At 43.9% G+C, this 19,465-nt stretch overlaps 1 protein-coding gene across 1 annotated transcript in view; it reads left to right on the forward strand.

Annotated features, from left to right (window-relative positions):
- The window catches only part of Aff3 (ALF transcription elongation factor 3), a 478,688-nt gene that overhangs the window by 241,586 nt on the left and 217,637 nt on the right, over nt 1-19,465 (forward strand). The window contains exon 5 of the mRNA XM_059281654.1: nt 4,277-4,324. Within this exon, the coding sequence (XP_059137637.1) occupies nt 4,277-4,324 (48 nt within the window). The remainder of the gene's footprint in view (nt 1-4,276; nt 4,325-19,465) is intronic.

Here is a 19,465-nt window from a genome sequence, read left to right on the forward strand (position 1 = left end):
CCTGGTGTTAGCTTAGATCTTTGCGAATACCCAATTTCTTTGTCTCGGGTTTTCTGTCAATGAAAAATAGTGAGACAAGTTTAAAAATAGTACTGGAGGAATATTTAGGTGTATGTGTGGTCTAAACATTTTCTTAATGCTCAAGTGTCTTCTGAGGATTTGCTGACAGAGACGTTGTTTATGAATGAAAGTTTCCTTGAAATGTGTCTGATGAAGAGTTAAACTGTTTTCAAAATGTGTCCTGTGTGCAGCTCATCTCCTCTGCCATGAAATGCCATTTCACCCTGATTTGATGGAGCCTTTTCTCCTTAAGCCTTGCTTCTTCCAGTGTGCTGTGCTCAGCATGATAATTAGGGACTTCGGCTGTCGGGGACATGATGCTCCTGGCTGCTTCTTGAGATCTCCTTTCCCAGAACTTCAGTCCTCAGATTTCCCTGGCAGGCTGTGCAGTGTGCGTGAGTGGTAGGATTTGGGGAAAGCGTGTAACAACTGAGGCTGTGGAGGAGAATCGGCCAGGGATGCTGGCTTCTTAATTGAAGTGTAGTTGGAGTTTCAATGAGGTGAGACTGTTGTGACAGATTTCACAATGTAATGATAGAAAAATGAAGGCGGTTCATCAAAGTCACCATAAATACGGAGCAGCAGCTCCGCGACACAGCATGAGACAACAGCCACAAAACCTCAGAGGAAAAAAAAAAAACCCGAGTAATTAAAACTTATATCGTGCAGCCTCCTTCTCAGTGGGTACCTTTCCGAGGGAAGCAGTGATTTTATTGTGAAAAATATAAACACAATTTTGGAGATGTAAATTGCATGCACGTTTTAACTCATAAACACAGAAAGTTTTCAAATTGTAAATATAGTCAAAGCACACAACAGTAGTAGAAATCAGACTTGAGAAAGATCCCCAAAAGGCAGAAAGCCCCTGGCCCCTTTCACTCTCCTGCTCACTGACCTACCCCGTCTCTGCATTTGGAAACACCTGGGTGGCATTCTGTGCTCCCATTTCTGAGGACATATACCCTTATTCTTTGTTTATTAGTTAGAAAGGACAAAGCTTTTTGACTCTCTCTTTCCTCTCCCGTTTGTTTCCCTTCCCTTTTCTTTGTGTATGATGTGGAGGTTAGTGGATTGAGAGGCTATGACTAAGTGTTGAATAATGTGTAAACATCAAAAAGAAGAAGAAATTCACCTAAATGTTATCAGAATCCTTTCATTTCCCCACTTCAGACACGAACCTCACCTCAACTAGAGACAGCCCCAAGGACTGAGTGAGCATGGGGAGTTTGCCTGAAATAGAAAAGTCACTAGAGGACTGTTGAAAATATGTGTGACTGCTGCATTGGCTGCCACTTGCTGCCATAGGGATTTTGGAATGACCCCCAAGGGGTCATTCTGCCCGACTTATTCCGGCTCTGATTCAAGGGTGGGACTTGCTGAGATAGCTACTGGAAGCCCATTGTCTGGGCCTCATTTTGGTACCTTGTCTTGATGGTCTACTGTCTCAATCCTGGCCACCAGGTCTGCACTGCCATTGAGGTGAACCAATGTCATAATCCTGTGTACTCCATCACTAATAGAGACTAAAGTGCTTTGCAGTGCATCTGCTACACCTTTCTCTTTGTGTACCCTTACCAAAGTAAGGCAGTGGGAACTTAGAGGATAGTAGGAAACATTACTGGATGATCTGTTTGTCCCCTATATACATCATGGCATGGAAAAGTAAAGTTTTATTTTCAAAGAACTTTTAAATCTTTTTTTAAAATTAAAATATAATTATATTGTTTCCCCCCTTTTTTCTTACTTCTAACTCTTTCCTTGAATCCCCTTGCTTTCTCTCAAATGCGTTGTCTCTGATACTTTAATTATTGTGTGTGTGCATGTGTGTATGTATCTATATAATCCTGAATATATAAGTATAGCTTGCTCAATCCATGTAGTGCTATGGATGTAGTTCAGGGATGACCACTCTGCCTCCTGCTTTCAGCATTCCTATTTCCCTGTAGTACTCTGGGGTTAAGGCCCATGAGATTTCCTCTTCCATGATTCTTGTTCTTGTTTAGGCAGCCATATTGATGAGACTTCATGGATGTGGCTTCTCTGACATTTGTAGGAAACAATACCACAGCAAACTTCCTGCTCCTCTGTCTCTTGCACTATTTCTGGCCCCACAAAAGAGGTTATTTAAAGACTTAAACCTAACATTTAATCTGAAGTGTATTTAGTAAGTTGTTGTACCTGGGTAATGTGAGGTCAGATTTTTCCTTCTAATTGTTTCTACGTAGAATAGGAAGTACATTGAGTCCAGTGTTTGCTTTGTCAGCCTGTCCTCTAAGAAGAATGGTTGGAGACTCTGATGTAAGAGAAGTGGTTGTGGGTTTGAAGATAAATTTTCCAACTGAGACCTCTAATTCTTCCCACTAAACACCAGAGGGGCCATTCCATGGGCCCGTGATACTCTGGCCTGACTAAGACTTTTCTATATAACCTTTGCCCCCACGCTTCCCTTTTGCAAACAAATTAGGCAAGGCCCGCTTTAAGAGACAACATATTTCAAGGACAGTGTTTATGGTGGGGGAACTCTATGGACATGAAAATTTCTGTAGCTAGACATCAGGCATCCTACACTCCAGGTCCTTCATGTCAACTTCTTGAGCCTCCATTGGCAGAGGCAGACAAATCACTAATCCTATGTCAGAGAAAGTTGGAAGTCACTTGTGAGACTTTTTCAAGTCTAACATTATCTTCCTTCATGCTGACCTATTAGCCAGGACAAGGAGTAAGGTGACATACATCTCTTATGAATTTCTGTCATCCTGTGAACATCTAAAGTAGATTCTGATCAACTTCATGTACCTCAGACCATCGGAAAGTACCCTAGTGTGGTAATGTATATAACCCCAGAGTTTGGGAGGTTGAAGCAGGGGGATGGTAGCTTTCAAAGTAGCCTAGGATGTGTAGTAAGACTTTGTCTCAAAAAAAGACAAAGTTAAATAAAAGGACTACAGAAAAGAAATGCATTCGTCACTTTCCTTGAAATTAGCTGACATGCGTATTATATATAATACATGTAGTGTGGAACACAGTTCGGAATGCCACAGAGACTTTGCACATGGAGTGTGTTCTAAATGGGGGGATAGTTCTAGATGTTGAATGGCAGTTGTGGGGAGGCTAGGATGAGGAAGGGCTGTTACTGAGAATGCCAGGGTCCAGTATAGACACTTTGAGGAAACTGTGGGTGAGCTATGACCCAACGGGGCTTTGGAATTAGCTAAAACAAACAAACAAACAAACAAACAAACAAAATACTACAGAAGGCGTAGATGGCCTTCCTAGAGGAAAGAGAGTTGTGAAGCAAGGGCAGTGGGTTTGATTAACAGAGCACAAAAATGTCCCATATTCCAGTGTGTCGCACTGTGCTGTGGTTGGCACCCTTGAATTACAGGACCCACAGAGTGACTTTCCTGTGGGCAGCACACCCACCAGTGGAGCCCATTGCTTTTATGTTCCCATAAAACCACGTCCTCTGCTCTTGGCTGTGTAACCAGCAGTAACTAAACACTGTCTGCGGAGCTTAACATTTTCTCCAATCAGCTGTGACCCGAGGCCACCACACCTCTGAGCTGTCTACAGTGCAAGGGGCATGGGGGACAGCAGAACAAGGGGTTCTGGGCATGGGGGACAGCAGAACAAAGGGCTCTGGTGAGGTCTGACACCAGTCCGCATACTTGGCAATGCCCAGAGGATTGTGGCTGCTCTTACTCGGTATTTAGTTTTAGACTCACCCTGCCGCTCAGAGTAGGATTTGAGGGCTGTGAACTAGACTTTTATTTAAGCTGTGGTAACCGCCGTACCCATCTGGTCCGTGGCATATATTTCACGGGTAGACTGGATCTACTTTGTGGTAAAGTCAATGGTTTCCACGCTTGAATGAAGCCCAGAGTGGGTGGATCTCAGAATGGCGGAACTTTTTCTGTGTTTCTAGGAACTTCCCCACTTAAATTAACATAGTGGGAGAGCTCTGGGCTGAGTCTGTGGGAATGCATATGTATGTGGCGCTGCCTGCCAGGAAACCCCGGGAAACAGCCACAATGAGAACTGACCAATGAGAGCTGGCCATCAGGGCAAACTCCTCATCAGCATGCCCTGCCTTAAACATTCCCTTAGGCCAAGATTGATTTGCCCCTCCCCCCCCATAATTTGAAATTTGCTTATCATCTTCTTTGTAACATCGGTCCATTTGATCAAACCTAATTTATTTTTTCTTTGCTTTCAGGAGAGTAGATCTGGAGAAAGCAACAGCTGTGTGGAAGAAATAATTCGGGTAAGGATGCTCTTTTAAATCTTATCCATGTATTGGCCTTGCACAGATTTCCCAAAAGAAGGAAGTCCTGTGGCCACATTATCCAAGGGGTCTGTCGTGGTTTGTTTGATGTTTACCTGTTCTAAGGATGGTCTTGAAGTCACCAAAGTGACGCCTAATGGAGCAGCCCCTTCCTTTCAGCATTCTAGGAGCTCACCCTGTTGTGGTACCTTGGGGCACACTGAGAGGACACTATTAAAGTGATCAGCTAGATGACCAGAAAACAGATGTTAGGTGAAAAATATAGCAGGACTCACATCTGTATGCACCCACTTATCACCCGAGCGCCCCTTAATGTGCTACTTTCTGAGTCAGGCAGGGGCTGCCTTGTGATTTTTCTTCTAAATGTAATTAGAATCAGAAGCGCCTGACATAGAGAACAGTGCTGGAACCTGAAATGTACTTCTGTGTTGTATCACAGGCTTTCGTTTCTTTGGTTCTTGTTTGCCCGGTCTTCCCACCGACTTCCTTCTGCAAGCCAGTTTCACACAGAGACAGACAGGTTGGGCTTTTGCGCCGTATTCATGTTTTCCTGAGTGTTCCAACTTATAATCAGGAAGTCACCGTCAACCCATAGTTTTTCTTCACTCGTAGTTTTCCACGGGAAATAACCTAAAAATTACAGTTCTTAGAAAACTGATATTATTACACTGGGCAAAACACCAAAATAAATGACACTAGATGGTGCAGTCATTCCCTGTAAAGAGAACATGAACATGTTTCTACCTTTTGGGCATCCTGCATGTTTTTTCACGAATTACCAACAAACTACAGTATTATTATATCATCACTTGACTTACATTTTTTACCTTCACAAATTGTTTTCAACAATGATATTTTTTTTCCTTCCCTAAAAGTGTTAGAATAACTAAAGTTAGGGATTTTTTGTAATGATTTTTCCTTCTGAAGAAAACTTTTTTTAAAGCATGACGCTTCATTTCTGATCTTTAATTACAGTGAGTCCATATTTTATTTTTAGAAATCTATATTGTCTATATTGTTTCAGATTAAACAATGGATAGTATATGCTGCTGATAAGCATCTCCTATTTTCCTCTTTCAACATACTTTCATGTTGGGGCTAAATAGTCCACTTGCCTTTGATTGGTTGTGTTGTCTACGTCTGTGTACCTCTCTCTCGCTCTTGCTCTCTCGCTCGCTCTGTGATTAGACATACCTCCTTACATCATCTTTGGCCCATTCTGAAGAAATTTGGCACCCGGCATCCCTTCTCCTTGGTCTTCCTCCTTGCTCTCCTGACAGGGTCTCCCAGGCCGTCCTGGAACCCACGATTCTATCTCCACTGCCTGATTGCTGGGATTACAGGTGTGTGCTGTCATACTCTGCCCCGGCCTTCTTGTTCTTATCTGTAGACAGGGCTCGAAATTGAAATAAAGACTTCAATGTATACATCAAAAAGTCATTCTATAAGGAAGTTGAAATACGTTGAAGTAAAGCAGATTCCTTCAGTCAAGTGTAAAGCTTCTACTTTTTCAGCAGAGAACTAGTGAAACCCTCATACCCCCGTCCACCACACCCCTAACCTTCCTACAACACTGACTCCCCACCTCCTCCTCCTCCTCCTCCTCGGTGCTGCCTCTGCACAGCCCTCCTCCCGTCAGGTGTGGCACGAAGAAAGAGCGTGGAGCCGTGGAGTAGACGGGTTAGTGCCCGCCTAGAGACTGACGGTTCCAGAGTTGTACTAGCTGGCCCTGGATGTGGGGACTGTGTGGAGCTAGTGAACTATCTGAGCTCTCCTCCTCTCAGAACCCTTACGAGGTCCAGCACTAGAGAAGTGGCAGTGGTATCAGTCATAGGTGGACTCTTTCACACCAACTCCCACCCTCTTCGGCTGTTGTTAGTGGCAGTTGGTAATGGAAGTGACCAGGGGATGTGCTGCTTCCCCAGTGGTGCCTGGGGTTTTTCTTGCTATTGCTTGCCCCACTCAGTTGGCGGGTCTCCACAGCCATCTTTCCCTCTCTCCCTAAATGTAACATCTTCCCCAGACAATCACAGGGCTCCTTTTCTCTAGCAGCCTAGCGTACTTTCTGTGTATCTGTCACACACCAGCATCCCTCTGAGACTGTGGCCACTGAATTAAAGTCAGTGAGCAATCGAGTGAATGAGTGAAGGAATCCTCCAAAGGAAAGCCACCATGGTATGTTGGCTGCGAGTCATGGCTGTGGTTCGTTGTCCTTTTGATGTCTGGTTTCCATGGACAGCCTTTGTAGAGCCCAAGTTTCTTCATAACTTTTCTGCTCTTTGACGAACGTAGGGAAACCTGATGTGGCCAAGGGCATCGGGAGTACTTGTTTGAAGCCATGCTGTTTAAGGGGTGGTGCTCTCTTGTGAAGGAGGCAAAGGGCCCCCAACATGCCTCAGCATGATGGCAGTTGGAGTTCTCGTGAACTTTCTGTGTGGAACAGCAACTGGGAAAACAGTGGTGGGCTAAACAGACATGGCCCCTTGCCCTTGTAGACTTGTCTGTCTGCCAGCAGAGGCGGTTTCACAGATGCAGTTAGGAAATACATTACACCAGCTGGGACAGATTCTCAGGGATTTACGTGACCTTACCATGTGCTGTGTGACCTTTCTTGGGGTTCAGGCTGGTCTCACTGGTGGTTAGAAGATAAATAGGGCACTGACTGAGGAATGCTGAGGGTCACAAGCGAAGGCAATGCAGAGTTCATCCTGTCAGAGCCCGGTGAGGGCAAGGTAGACCAAAAGGACTAGAGACTTGGTGGGTAGAGACGGTAGGAGGAGCTAGGTAGTGCTGACCTCCCAGGCACGGTCAGGTCCTGTGGAAGGGAGCCATGAGGTTGGTGCAGAGGGTGCCACAGTCACATTGGCAATTTCCATTCCCTGTTCTGACAGCCGTGGAAGATGGAGTGGAGAGGTGAGGAGAAGTCACGAGGAAGGGTGGAAGCCTTTGAAAGAGTGCCGAGGAGAGATGTTTGGAAGTACGTCCTCCCATGTGAGCCATGGGGGCACTTAGGATTACGCCTGTTTTAGAGAGCGAGGGGAACTAGGAATCCATTTATAGACATGCTGGGTTGAAGGGCATTTGGGGCATCTGGAGAACAGAGATGAGCATGTAGGTGAGTGTAGGTCACAGCTGACGGCTAACCTAAAGGATCCTAACGGCAGAGATATGCCACATTTTCCAGGAGAGAGGCTAGAAAACAAGAAAGCAAGAGCACGGTGAGCAGTGAATGGAGCATATGGCAGGTAGCAGCTTAGAAGGATGGGGTGTCGGGGTTAGTTCTCACCGGGTTGAAGGAAGGGAGCTGAGGCATTCCGCAGGAACTGGGATTCCCATTTCCATGTGGCGGCCCTGTGACAGTGCCGGACCGTGCACCCACCTGTGAAATTCACACAGGTTTATGGCTCACATTGCCAACTGCGTCTTTAACTTCTGCTTCTTCTTTTCCCCACCTTTATTTTTGCTGAGGTGACTGTTTTCAAAATCATTTGAATATTACCGTGCATTCCGAAGTACAATTACTTTTTATTCTTACTCGGAAAATTTTAATCCTGGGACCTCATAAATCTGTATATAATTATAGAATTCCCTTCTCCAAGGGAGAAATTATCACCAAGTTCTGTGGAGATGGGCCATAAGTGCTTGAGGCCCTCCTGGCTGACATATGCACGTAGTAGACGGTTCCACACGTTGTCCTATATTTCACCCTTGAAGGTTCAAGTGGTATAATACCTTTGTGCCTTTCATAGCATCATCCATTAACATATGATGACATTAACATTTGTTCAGCCAGTAAAAGCCGTTTACAACATAATGGAAGGAGTGTGGGGCCAGCATCCAGGATACACAAGTTTTATGCAAGAGGGTTTTAGATTACACTCTGCTGAGGGCACCCCCACAATGTGCTTGCCTTTGTAATAACAACCAAGGGGCCCGTGCTTGAGATTCTGGTTTGGATTTAGAGACTACTTGAGTGTGTAGCGTCTGAACAGACTCTCTTCTTGGCTATCATCTTTACTCACTAATTTAATTCTAGTGTGCTGTGAGGTATCCGTCATGGGGATTTGCATAGAGTTGCATACTTCTGTTTATATGAAGGGGGTAAATGGTACTTGTTTAAATTCTAGGGATCCATTTCCTGGACATTATAATGGAACAGCCTTCAGGCGAGTACAGGGAAGTCATTTTTTCCCTTAATTTTCCAAAAACTGAAGACCCTGCTGCATAGCATCTCTGGAGAGGGTTGTGCATTGTGAGCAGTGTCATATGGCTTGCACATCATTACAGCCTGTCACATGGCCAGACTCTGGGTGGTGGGACAAGAGAGGCCTTGTGCTCAAACATCTACATGCTCCTTGCCCCAGTTGAAAACATATTAGCTACTCTGTGCCTACTGGAACATGAGAAACAAAGAGATGACTTGTTTTCAGTGACTTGTTTGGGTCATTTGGAGAACTGGCTCAGGTCACATCCCCTCCACTGCAGGCCAGAGCAGCTTTTTATAAAAGTTTGTACTGTTTCTTTTATAATTTTTCTTTCATTTGTTTCCAACACTAAAGATTTAATTCATGGCAAATTGAAATCCATTAATAACAAAAATCAACCCAGGGAGAACTGTCAAGGAATAACATTAATATAGTCTATTAATTAGTATAGAAAAATAAGCCAGACCGTGGTGGTGCACACTTTTAATCCCAGCACTCAGGAGACAGAGGCAAGAGGGTCTTTGTGAGTTCGAGGCCAGCCTGGTCCACGGAAGGAGTTCCAGTATAGCCAGGGCTACATAGAGAAACCCTGTCTCAAAAAATAAAAAAATAAAAATTAAAAAAAAAAAACAACAAAGAAACATGGCTGTAAGAAATTAGGGGCTGAAGAAATATCTCAGTGGCTAAGAGCATTAGCTACTCTTCAAGAAGACCTGCGTTCAATTCCTAGCACCCATGCAACAGCTCACAGTGACTGTAACCCCAGTTCCAGGGAATCTAGCACCCTCACACAGACATTCATGCAGGCAAAACACCAGTGCACACAAAATAAAAATAAGTCTTTAAAAAAGAAAAAGAAGCCAGATGTTAATATAGAAAGTTCACTAAAGAAAACCTATAACTTATCCAAGCATAAATTAGGGCATTTCATAGTTTTGTGTTTTCTTTTTTATTTCACTTTACATCTATAAGTAATTTTTTTTTTTTTTTTTTGGTTTTTTCAAGACAGGGTTTCTCTACGTAGTTTTGGTGCCTTTCCTGGATCTCACTCTGTAGAACAGGCTGGCCTCGAACTCACAGACATCCGCCTGGCTCTGCCTCCTGAGTGCTGGGATTAAAGGCATGCACCACTGCCACCCAGCTTGCTTTTTTTTTTTCCTTTTTGATAAATTCTTAATAAAAACCCATTGTTAATTCAGAAGCCCTGTATAAAGGACTACATTCCTACCTGCCAAGGGCATCCAGGTAACTCATTGGAGGCCTGTCTGGCCACTCTGTATATGCTATGCCATGAGTCAAAAGGAGCTCAGTCTCTATATGGGCTTTGGGGTGACAGCCACCGGAACCCTGAGGTCCAGAAGCTCCTTCTGACAATATGCTGCTTCCACTCTCGATATTTTCCTTTCTTGTCTGCTGAGCAATTAGGAACCATGCAGCCATTTTTGCAGGATGGTAGAGTTAGTTAGATAACCAGGGAAATGTCAGTGGTGAGGTTTTAATTTCTATCCTAGCAAGGGGAGGTACCTCAGCCTGTTTATGAGTGTTAGTCAACATTTGCAGTCATGTTATAGGGTTTTATGACGTACTTTGGGAATTTCAATACTGCAGTAGTGACTACATCATCAAAAGCACTCCATTTTTATATATGTTCCATAGATGAGAGCCAGGAAGTAGTCCACGTGCTTGGTGTCCTGGGTACCTGCTGTACAGGGGAGAGGCTCGGTGGGTGGGAGAAGTGATTTAGTGGAAGACAGTCCAAGAGGAGACAAGCAGAGATGTGCTCCTTTCAGAATCAGCACTCTAGGCAGGTGGCTTGCAGAGTCCAGCCCCACCAGCACAGAACAGGACTGTGGGAGCCGAAGGGAGGCTGAGGTGGTGCTCTTGCCGGCCTCCTCTGCGCAGGCCGTGGAACTACACACTGCCATCCGTATAACCCATTTAAACTCTCAGACTACCTTCACTATTTTACCTTCTCGGTGTTTCAGCGAGCAGTTTCCGAAAAATAGGTGCTTAAGTGTGAGTCCCGTGTGGTGAAAAGTGAGCCGTCTTATCTGTACCCACAAGTGAGATTGACCATTTCAGTGTTGCCTTTATAATGCAGAAGATATTAATGCGTGCAAACGCACAGCAGGCAGTCAGATTTTTAAACGAGAGAAACCACCCTCAAAGACGTCACTTACTTTTCTTTCTTTCTTTTTTTTTTGAATTGACAAGTTAAAAATGGTGCATGTTTTAGGGGCACTGGATTCTGATGTTGTGTCATACAATAGGATGACACAATATATATTTCAAAAAAGTTAAAGAAAGAATTGCAAATGCTTTTTACAACAAAGAAATGATAGACGTTTAAAGGGGTAGTATGTCTTTACTGATTTATACAATATGCAGTGTTTGTACGAAATTTCATTTTACTGCTAGAGAACCCAGGGCCTTGCACCTGGCAAATATGTTCTGTGCCACACAACTGCACCCCTAACCCCACATTTGCTTTCAGTGTGGGTTTCATTTAAGTGCTCTTCTCTAGTGACATTTTTTTTAAGGTGCTGGGGCTGGAACCCAGGGCTTTGCCTGTGCTATATAAGCATCCTAACACTGACCGAGCCACATCCTTAGTTCCTCATTTCATTTTTCTTTATTATTTCTACATTTAATAACTATATAGGTTCGTCAGACTTTGAGAAATTTAAAACCGGGGCTAGAGAGATGGTTAGCAGCAGTCATTGCTCTTCCAGAGGACCCAGGTTCCATTCCCAGGACTCACATGGCAGCTTACAGCCATCTGTAACTCCAGTCCCAAGGGATTAGATGTCCTCTTCTAGTCTCCATGGGTACCAGGCACGAACACTGTGCGCAGACATACTTGCAGACAAAACACTCGTATACATAAAAATAAATAAAAGTTTCTTAGACTTACACCTTAAAAACTTAAGCTTGGAGTTATTGTAAGGCATTGAGAAGGTTTACTGTCCTAATGAAGAAGCATCTAGACATGAATATATCTGCTAAAGTGATGTCAGCTCTTAAAATGTGAAGACAGATAAGATCGCACTTGCTTGCAAAAGTATCCGGGAAGTGTTTATGTGTGTGTAAACTTGGTGTCAGACAACCCCCCAGCATAAAGAGCCCCCATCTGTGGCCCACTTCATCTCTGCCTGGCATTTTCAGTTCTCATTCTGACCTAGAAATCCCATCAAACAGATGGTCCTTGCAAATAGGGCCTCAAGTCCAATTCACCAAGCCCTGTCCTGGTACCATTCCTGCCCAGATCCCCTAAAGAACACCGCGTTCTTCCTTCCCAGAATCACAGCCATTGTTGTTCTCATATCTGTTGGGCTTTCTTCTTACAGTAAGCTTTTCATACCAAAGAACTGTTTAGTATGACCAGCATTTGAGAATGGTTAGTTAGGTTGGGCCATCTCCACCTGCTCTGCCCCTGTGTCCCAGTGTGTCCTTACTTGTATAAATGTTTCACATTCCCTTGGCAGACCGGTGTTTCTCTTGAGTGTGCTAGGACTGGCTGGCTTCAGCTTCTCACGGTTCTGGGCACCAGAACAGCTGTGAGTGAAACTGGCAGAGACACCACACACACACACACACACACACACACACACACACACACACACACACACACACACACCCCTTCCTGTAGCCCTGTAATCCAGGCTACTATGCTAGACACTTGCATTCATCCGCTTCACCCCTCCTACCTTCTCTGCGCTCTCTTCCCACGTGGGACCAACCCTCTCCTGTGATTCCGAGTCCCATCCTCTACTGAAGCTGACTCAAGAGCTAGCAGATTGTCTCCATTGCCTTGTCACCACGGTCTCTCTGCTAGCTTCCTGTACTCTTCTAACTAGCTTCTGTACTTACAAGTGTACAGAGTATACTTGTAAATGTTCCATAGTATTTCAATCATACAACAACAAAGTCATAGAAAATAAGGAGGTTTCCCCAGAGCCACGTTCCCTGGGGCTGCTCCCTCCCCCTGAGGTAGGCCAGTCTCTCGGCAGCTTTATTTCCATTTTGCCTTCACCCCTCTGCTGCCTGGTTTTCACCTACTGTACCTGTCAATCAGCTTGTACTGAGAGGGTCACAGCCCCAAGCATGCACATCGGGAGCCACAGAGATGATGCTCAGCACAGCACCTGTGGTAAAGTGCTTGACTGGCGTCTCTTTTCGCTGTCCTTTCGGATTATTTCTAGCTCTGTGGTCCTTCCTTCCTGTTTCCATCTGGGATGGCGGTGTCCTTAGGTTCTCTCCTGCCATTCTCTTAGGTTATTTCTTGCATGCTACTATTCTTTGGCTCCTGATACAAGCTTCCAAGTGCTGGTAGGTGTCAAATGCATGAACCAGCTGTTTTCCTGAGTTTCATGCACCCGTCCAGCTACCAATATGTCCGTGTGTCATGAACACCCCTCCCTTAACACTACCTCACACCTCTCCCCTCTTCTCCTCCAGTGTGGATTACTGCGGTAATGTGGCTGCTAACACTGTTGGATTCTACTCTCTAACTGCCATCTCATCTGATCCTTCCCCAAGCCTGTCAGGTCTCCGTTCCTCAAACAGGTCTATTCTCTCTCTCTCCAGTCTCCTGCCCAGGTCGGGGCACCATCCTTTCCTGCCTACATATTCCAGAAGGCTGCCCACTGACCTTTGGCATCTAGCTCCCCTCCAACTAGCTCTCCACGGTGCAGACAGAACCGGCTTTCCAAAGCACACATTTTATTAGCCTCTCCCAGGCCTGACAGTCAGATTGCTGTGTGTTATTTGCAGAGCCTTTGTGACCAACCCCTGCGTTATTGGCCCAGCCATGCTTCCCCAGCCTGCACCCCACACTTTAATCCTTTTCTGCAAGAGGGTCACCTCTGCAGCCCTCCTCTCCCCACCCCACACCCCACACCCTACTCCTGGGCCCTTCCCTACTTGTCTTCAGGTTACAAACTCACCTGACTCCTTTTTACTTGACATAGCCTCTCTCTAGAGCCTTTCTCTTTCCCCAGGTCTGAGATAGAGGCTTCTGGTCTGTGTCCTCGGGAACCTGGGTGCATACTAGAATACTTGTTACCTGGTGGTCTTTCTCATCTCTCATTGGTCCATTTGTCTTGAAGGACTGATACAACCATGAGGACATAAGAGATGCTTGAGAGGGGCTGGAGAAATGGCTCAGCAGTTAAGAGCACTGGCTGCTCTTCCAGAGGTCCTGAGTTCAATTCCCAGCAACCACATGGTGGCTCACAACCATCTGTAATGAGATCTGGTGCCCTCTGCTGACCTGCAGTCATACATGCTGTATACATAATAAATAAATCTTTAAAAAAAAAAAAAGAGATGCTTGAGAAATGCTGAGCAAATGAAGAGGAATGAATGAATGAATGAATGAATGAATGACTTCACCCTATGCTTGTTACTTTTTCCAATTCGTCACCCTGTTGTCTTCTCACACTATAACAACAATGTTTGCAGTGCTTTTCTAAGGACTGTCAGTACCACTCTATGTGGAAGAATCACCACGCACCGTATAGTGAACAGAAATGCAAGAGAGATGAAAATGTGCCTGCTAGTGATCGGTGGTCAGAAATGGGTAGGGACCTCGCCATTACTGCCGCGTGTGGCACATCAGGAAAGCCCAGGGCTTTTGTATCTGCCACTCGTGTCTTGATTATCTTTTATGAGATTGGGTTTTTCATTTTGATAGATAATGAATTTTACAAGTTGAAGAAATCAAGATAATAAGTTTGCAAGGATAATTTGGTTAATTAGCATGTTGCTGCTGTGGAATCAAGGGCTGCAAGTCAAAGTGATTTCACTGCTAATGTGGTCTATGCAAAGCATCTCTTGGAAAAATTAAAACATCCACCCAGAGCGATCAGCTCAGGGCACACATTTAAAACTTGTATTTATTATGAAAACCACATGCAGTGTTCTCCGTTACTTTTTTTTTTCCCAAATTGAGGGTTGTAGAATTACATTGATTTGCTGCAAATTACCATTGTATGTACACAGATCTCTGAAAAATAATTTCTAACATAGAGAATGATAGCTTGAAGGTAGAAGAAATGGAGGACTTGAAAATGAAAGCATCTATCCTTATAACTATTTTATATTTTAAATCAGGCATAATTCTTTACCTGTCCCTGTAATCTTTTGGATGTTTAGCTCATTTGAACCTAATAACTTAGGAAGCTAATTTTTCCTTTGTCCTTGAATTCCTGTGTTTTTAGGAAGTTCTGTTAGTTTTGGTTTGTAGCTGGGTGATGTCTTGTTTTCATGCTCTTTGGACGCAATGAAGTGTAAATACTGACAAAACAGTGATCAGAACTACAACTGTTTCAGAACTTTTACAACGTGCCTGGCACACTTGCATATTCCTTTGTTCTGGTTTTCTAGGAAGCTGTTCTCATAGTCCCTATTTCCCAACAGGTAGCACAGTGTTGGGTTTCTTTACCATCCTAAATCAAATGTTTATTAAACATGGAGCTTTTTTCTTTCTTTTGCTCATGATTCTGCTTATGGTCCTATTTGTACCTAGAACTTCCAGAAAAATGTGCTTAGCATCTCCATTTTCTGGCTGATATCTCTCAGACTACCTTCCTCAAAGCCTTTGGTTTCTGAGATCTGGGCCACTTCCTGTGCCTGAGGTATTTGGTTTGGAACGGATTGTTCTGTACACATACTGATTTGCGTTGTGTCCTAGCTCTCCATCCCCACACATTACTTATCAGCCTTTTCTCTTTCCTGGGGATTTCCTGGGAAGTGACAGGCAGTTCCTTGTTTATTGCTACTACTTTTTTATTAACAAAGTTTTCATCATAATACCTTTACTTTTTTGTGGTAACTCTAAATAATTAGAGAGTTGTGGTTCACTGAAATTAATATATAGAGGGTTTTATTTTCTTATATTCAAGTGTCTGTCCACGAATATTGATTGCGCTTCTGAGGTCAGCTTTAAAATATTAAGATCAGAGGGGTAGGGATACGGCTCACTTCTTGCCTCACACGCGCAAGGCCCTAGGTTAAAAAACAAAAATACAAAACTTCAGATCAGCATGCTTATTATCAACCTCTTATACAATTGATTTAATATACTAGGCCGTGGCTGCTTGTAAATATGTTCAAGTACAGATTTATGGTACATATAAAGTCCATACTTTAGATTGTCCTGGCATTTATCTACTCCTGATGAACATTTTCAGAATACTCATATTTTTGTGTCCACCCTCTGAGTTTAGCTTTCTCATCTCTAGGAATAATGACGTTGGGTCATTTCTTTAAATATACATTTAAAATTCAGCTTAACAGCATATACCTGTAAGCAGACAAAACAGATGGGCTGTTAAAGTTAGACAAAATTGCTATTGAACACTTAGGTTTAAATGACCCACCCCCACATCCTACCCCAGCTACTTCTCAGGAAACCAAATTAGAGATTAAGGGCCTGGGGAGGCCGGGGCTGGACTCACACACATAGCCTTTGAGGACTGCTGAAGCTCACCAGAGGGAAAAAGGAAGGGGAAAAAAGAAACCCCAGGCATCATGCGATATGATGAGAATGATATTGCCCAGAAAACAAACAGCAACAGGTCCTTTTCGGTCAGGGAGATTAAAAAAAAAAACAAAAACCTCCCTTCTACTCTGCAAAACAAGCTTTATCGTCTTGACTTTTTAACTTTCCATTTCTGTGTTTGCTCATTGAAGTCATCGCTATCCATCCCCTGCACACACTGAGCCCTGAACTCGTGGGGGGGGGGGGACAAGAGATGAAAATGGAGCTAGGTATTGTTGTATGAAAGGAGGAGCCCACTGCGTATGAATAAAGACCCCAAAGCAGGTTCCTAGAGTGTTAGACACAAGTGTTGATGCTGGGGGTGGGGGTAGAGGTCATGGTAGCGGGAGTCATCTGGAAAGATTGTCAGCAGCCCTTGGATAGTGAAATGATTAATCACTTCTGCACAAAAGAACACAAAGGGAGATTTGTTAAGAATAAGCAGGGGACAGAGTATCAGCTCCAAGGGCCATGGGGCTCCTCTGTTTAATAATGTATTTTTAAAGTGTGTGCCACATCAAAAGCAAAAGCATATGCCGCTTGGGGGGAAAATCAGCTGAAAAGGCAGAGAACAAAATATTCAGTAAATTAGAAGGAATATTTAGGAAATGAGATTAGCTATTATGCGGGTTTTAACATCCCTCCACCCACTCCCAAAGCCTAGTGTCTTAGTGTCAGGAAAACTCACAGGCTCTCATGGCCTAGACCTTTTACTTCTAAGCATGAAAGGAGCCTGTCAAGTCAATATTTTTAAGTAACCTTCTTCTCCTTAAATGCTAAGGCTTTGGACTGGACGAGCTCCATGGTTGGAAGTACGGACCACTGGTACCTGCATCCTGCTTACTGCGTGTTGCTGGAGTACCCATCACAGCAGTTACTGTATTCACTCATCTAGTGTCATCCCTGCCTTCCAGGTGGAAAGAGAGAGGTAGAAAGAGTAGGAAACAGAGGCAGAGTTTAAACTCAGGTCTCTCACAGCCCAGCTTGGGGCCCTTTTATACCGTGCTGAGTACAGCCAGCCCTCTGTACCCACAGGCTCCACATGTATGTGGAGAATAGAAAGGATTCAGAAAACAAGTTCCACAGCTTGAATTTCCATGCACCAAGGGTTTCACTGAACGCATGTGATTTTGGTGTGTGGCCCCCTGTGGCCTCCATCTTTTCACAGATCCTAGGCTCTCTCTCAGCTAATTAATGTTTGGCATCATCTGCCTCTCGTCTCTGTCATGAGCTGTGATGGTAGACCTAGTGTGGCCACATCCGTACTTAACATGTATAGACTTGTTTTGTGTCATTATTCCCAAGAGTTTCCAATATAATGATCTGATACTGTGTGTTGTAATCTAGAGATGACGTAAACGATATGGGGGAATATTAGTAGGTTTTACACAAAACTGTACCAAGTTATACAAGGGATTTGAACATTTGCAGATTTGCATGTCTTTAGGGAGACCAATCCCAGTGGTTATTGAGGAACTGTGTCCAAAACAAAAAACCTACTTTTAAACATCTGACTGACAATTGTGGAAGTACCTGAAGATCCTTGGATCTGGTCTACCTCGTTCCCTTCAGCCTGAAGAAGATACATCATGGCTGCATTTGCTATTTCTGTATGGGGGAAAAAGCTGCTTACTATTCATGAGATATAGGACTAAGGTTTTGGTTGCATAAGCCATCACATGAAGGGGCCTTGCAAGCACAGAGACACCTTTGATAGTCCTTACTCATTGGCCCGGAGCATACATTAACTAGTTACTTAGCAACACACCTTGAAATGCCAGACTGTTTTCTGCCATGGCCTGAGTGGTCCTACTGTCTGTGGAGCTCTGTGGTCAATGGTACTACTACCCATGTCACCCCGAGGAAAAGCAACACTGAATAGCAGTCCTTTCCCAGGGACGGGGAGAAGTAAAGGCAGAGAGTAAGGAGACATCAAGTGAGGCTGTGGTGCAGAGGCCCGGGCTCCCTTGGCTGCCAGAAGAAGAATTTCCAACTGAGCTTGAACCTGAAGCAGCTCTGCTGCCCACCGAACATGTGACTTTGAGCCACCATAGATTGCAGTGTGTCGCACATTACCCAAGGGAAAGCTATTGTTCTCTTTCCGGTTACGTATGGCTATAACATCTCCTGCTAGATAAATTTGCAGATTCACGTGTCCCTGCAAATCAACATGTCTAACAGTGGGCTTTTGTTTCTTTAAATGTGCTTCTGGAGATGAACCAGTTTGTAAACCTGTGATCAAAATAAACATTTTATGTTGGGAATGATGGCTATTAGCTGCTAACATTCTTATTGTTAAAATGACTATTTTCAGATTTATTAGAAATGACGTTCACTTAAAGAAATCTCGGTCTAGAAAACCCAGTTGTATGTATGATATTTGCTAGATTTTTTTAATTGCTGAGTATTACTGATTATTAGAAATAATTAATATTAATAGCAAACTTCCGTGAGGAATTTAAATGCTTGTTTAGTTTCTTTACAAGTTGGCATTAATTTGTAAAAACAAAAGTATTTGTTAGGAATCATTGGAAATTGATTGTCAAACAATAAAACAAAGAATAGCCTTCCTTGGAATTAATGTGAAGTAGTAAGATGTTACTTTGCAAAGTGATTTTTTTGAACCACACTTCAGTTCCATACACTGAGTAACTGCAGAAGAAATCAGTGCAGACTGCACCCCCTGGTGGACCATTTTTTGACAGGTGGTTGACAGCTTTTTGTCTCTTAAGGAGGAAGTGGAATTTTACGTATAGACAATTCATGTCTTCGTAGGAACTAAAATGTGTCTAGGATTACCAAGTTTGGCTTTATCTTTGATGGGAAGTCTCATCTGTGTGAGTGGTTTATGACGTTAACCTGTGTTTTCATTGAAAGTGAAGAACAGCGAAGGAATAGTCAGCATTAGAAGTAGTGTCTTCCGATTGATTTTCTTTTCCGACACAACAGTGGTCAGCATGTCTCTGCCAGGGTCACCGAACAAAGGGAATTAACTGCACAGAACTTGATAAAGGTTCGTAATATTTCAGCTTAGAGTTGACTGTCTGTAGAAGCACCAGTCCCCTTGTAAGGAGGGAGAGGGGGAGGGGGAAGCAGAGGACCAGAACATTAACAATTTAACAAGTTTTACAAAACTCATAAGAGAGCCCAAGTTTCAGGGCAAACAGCCTGAGCTATAGAGAGGGGTCTTCGGGACAACCTGAGTGTTGCTTACATGGGACACTCATCAAGGCCACAAGCTGGGTGAGAAGCCCAGCTAGAAACTCTGCAATACTTGCTAAAGGTCAAGTGTGGGCTCACAGTTGTAGGGCCATTCATGCTGGAAGGTTTGCCCCCTCTACCTGGCACCTGTAGGGGAGACCTGGGAAAATC

This window comes from Peromyscus eremicus, chromosome 16_21 (assembly GCF_949786415.1).
Source record: "Peromyscus eremicus chromosome 16_21, PerEre_H2_v1, whole genome shotgun sequence".
NCBI classification, from domain to species: domain Eukaryota; kingdom Metazoa; phylum Chordata; class Mammalia; order Rodentia; family Cricetidae; genus Peromyscus; species Peromyscus eremicus.